The 2,174-nt window shown below is 50.6% G+C and overlaps 1 protein-coding gene across 1 annotated transcript; it reads right to left on the reverse strand.

Moving 5' to 3' along the window:
• Window positions 1-221: 221 nt before the first annotated feature.
• Window positions 222-1,256, reverse strand: LOC136523165 (protein DMP4-like). The gene has a single exon (XM_066516941.1). It carries the CDS (start codon window positions 1,202-1,204, stop codon window positions 404-406), a length of 801 nt encoding a protein of 266 aa, XP_066373038.1. The 5' UTR covers window positions 1,205-1,256; the 3' UTR covers window positions 222-403.
• Between the last annotated feature and the right edge of the window lie 918 nt (window positions 1,257-2,174).

The raw sequence follows: 2,174 nt of genomic DNA on the forward strand, positions 1-2,174 counted from the left end.
AAGACGTCACTTATTTTTTCCTAGTCGAAGTAAAGAAAACGTCCCCCAGTCTATCTAGTTTTCAGCAAAGGAAGGCGGTAAAGATTACTAGACCAAGTGAACACATTGTACGTGACGGCTAAGATACGACGCTATCACTGAGATGTGCAAATTGTAATAATTTACTCGCAGATAAGAGTTAACAAGCCGAACGTGTGAAATTAATAATAGCACAATATATATTTGCACTGGTACTTAATTCTCAAAGGTCGCAAGCTAAAAATGTAAACAATAATGCATGTCCAGGAATATCCTAATCAATGGTACTCTGTCAACTCTCTCAGTACGACACCACCACAACAAACCTCTGAGAACAGGGAGAAATCAGCTGCTAATTCACAGCAACAATAATATGTGTATCTCATCAGGCGACGGGGACCGGGAATCCGATCCCGTGCCGTGTCGACGGGAATGTGGCGAAGAGCAGCGTCCCGACGAGCCCTCCGACAAGCGGCACGGCAGTTAGCACCTGCCGCGTGTCGTACGACATGACAGGGTTGAAACACGCCCCGACATTCCTATCGAACATGGCCACGGACATGAACACGATGAGGGACAGGAACGCGTGGAAGAAGTCGATGAACTTTAGCCGTTTCTCGGCGGCTTTCTCCGGCGGCGTGCCGTCGATGACCCACAGCCCCCGGCGAGTAGCCACCACGTACCGCACGGTCCCCTTGGCGTCGTGGAAGCTGTCCGTGAAGCAGAGGAAGAAGCACCCCGCGGCGCAGAGCTCCACGAGCCAGGCCGTCATGACGCGGTTCACGTCGTCGCACTTGCCGCCGTTGGTGAACACCGGCGACAGCACCTCGAAGACGAGCACCGCGCCGGTGGGGAGGTGCCTGGCCAGCTCCGCGGTGCTCCGGAACGCCTGCGCCATTGCACACTCCAGCCTCGTCGCCTCGTCGTCGGTGGTACTGGTAGCCCCACCGTCGTCTCCCAGTCCCTCGTCGTGGCTGTCGCCGTTCGACTCAGCCAGGAGTGGCTGGGTCTCCGGCGCCACGTGCTGGCCGTCGGAGATGCCAACAACGACGGAGCCTGAATTTCTCCCCAGTGATGAAGCTCCAACAGAAGAAGCCGGCACGGCAGTTGCGGGAGCCGATGCAACGGCGGCAGCAGTCGGCGTGGGTTTCTGGGACTGGAGATCAACTTGTTTCCTGGATGCCATCGTGCGGACGAATAACCAAGATCGAATGGTTCTTTGTGGATAGAGTATATAAGTTGGTCGATGTTGGGAAAGAGTGGGTTTGTGGCATGCAAGTAAGTGTTGTGTTAAGCGCAAGCAAGAGGAGACTTGCAAGCAACCCGTCATTCCGTCAATGTTTTCGGTTCATATGGAGGACCTCGTCTGGCTTAGCATTGGGGTAGTCTGCGAATGCAAGACAGATGAACGATATGCAATTGCGACGTTGCTATCATTGAGAGTGAGAGTCTGTGATTTGTGAATGCACGATCGATATTTATATATACATATAAAATAAAATTGCCACGGACAGTGGCAGGAACCCTCCCAACGTTAAAGTACTAATCACAACTCGAAGAGTCTGAACGTGTCCAGCTGGGTCTAGACTTGGCAAAATTGACCGTCTGAATGGGTTTGGTCACAGAATGGCTAACATGATAAGGGCCCTGTTTGGATCCATGGGTTAGAGCTAGTTTGGGCTAGTTGAAGCTCAACTAGCCCTAAAGTAGCCAAACAGGAGGGCTAGAGTGGGTTATTTGCAACTAGCCCACCCTAAAAAACTATCTCCCCAAAGAGGTGATTATTTAGGCTAGTTGGGGCTATTTGAGGTGGGGTCCACTGTTTTCTCTCTACTTTCACCCGCACCAATGATTTGGAAAGCACATTTATTATCATTTTAACCCTTCCAAACATCTCTTAGGCTAGAGTTAGTTCAGGGCTAGAAACTAACTCTAACCTCTAGCTGTGCTAGAGTATCCAAACAGGGCCAAGGTCGCAAACGTCGGATACCAACATGCACATGTAGCACGTCTTGGTTGGACTGAATATGATTTATTCCTCTGACCAAAAGCAAGCACCAGATTTATAATGGGCGATCGATACATCGCCATCCTGTGGCCTAAGCTACAGACTGTTTGATTCAGAATTTTGATTCCCTCTTTTTTTATTTGCACAG

The sequence above is a fragment of the Miscanthus floridulus genome, chromosome 18, assembly GCF_019320115.1.
Source record: "Miscanthus floridulus cultivar M001 chromosome 18, ASM1932011v1, whole genome shotgun sequence".
In the NCBI taxonomy this organism is placed as follows: Eukaryota; Viridiplantae; Streptophyta; class Magnoliopsida; order Poales; family Poaceae; genus Miscanthus; species Miscanthus floridulus.

What these genes read in the sequence shown, in the direction of transcription:
- LOC136523165 (XM_066516941.1), bottom strand. Translation starts at nt 1,204, where the DNA reads ATGGCATCCAGGAAACAAGTTGATCTCCAGTCCCAGAAACCCACGCCG.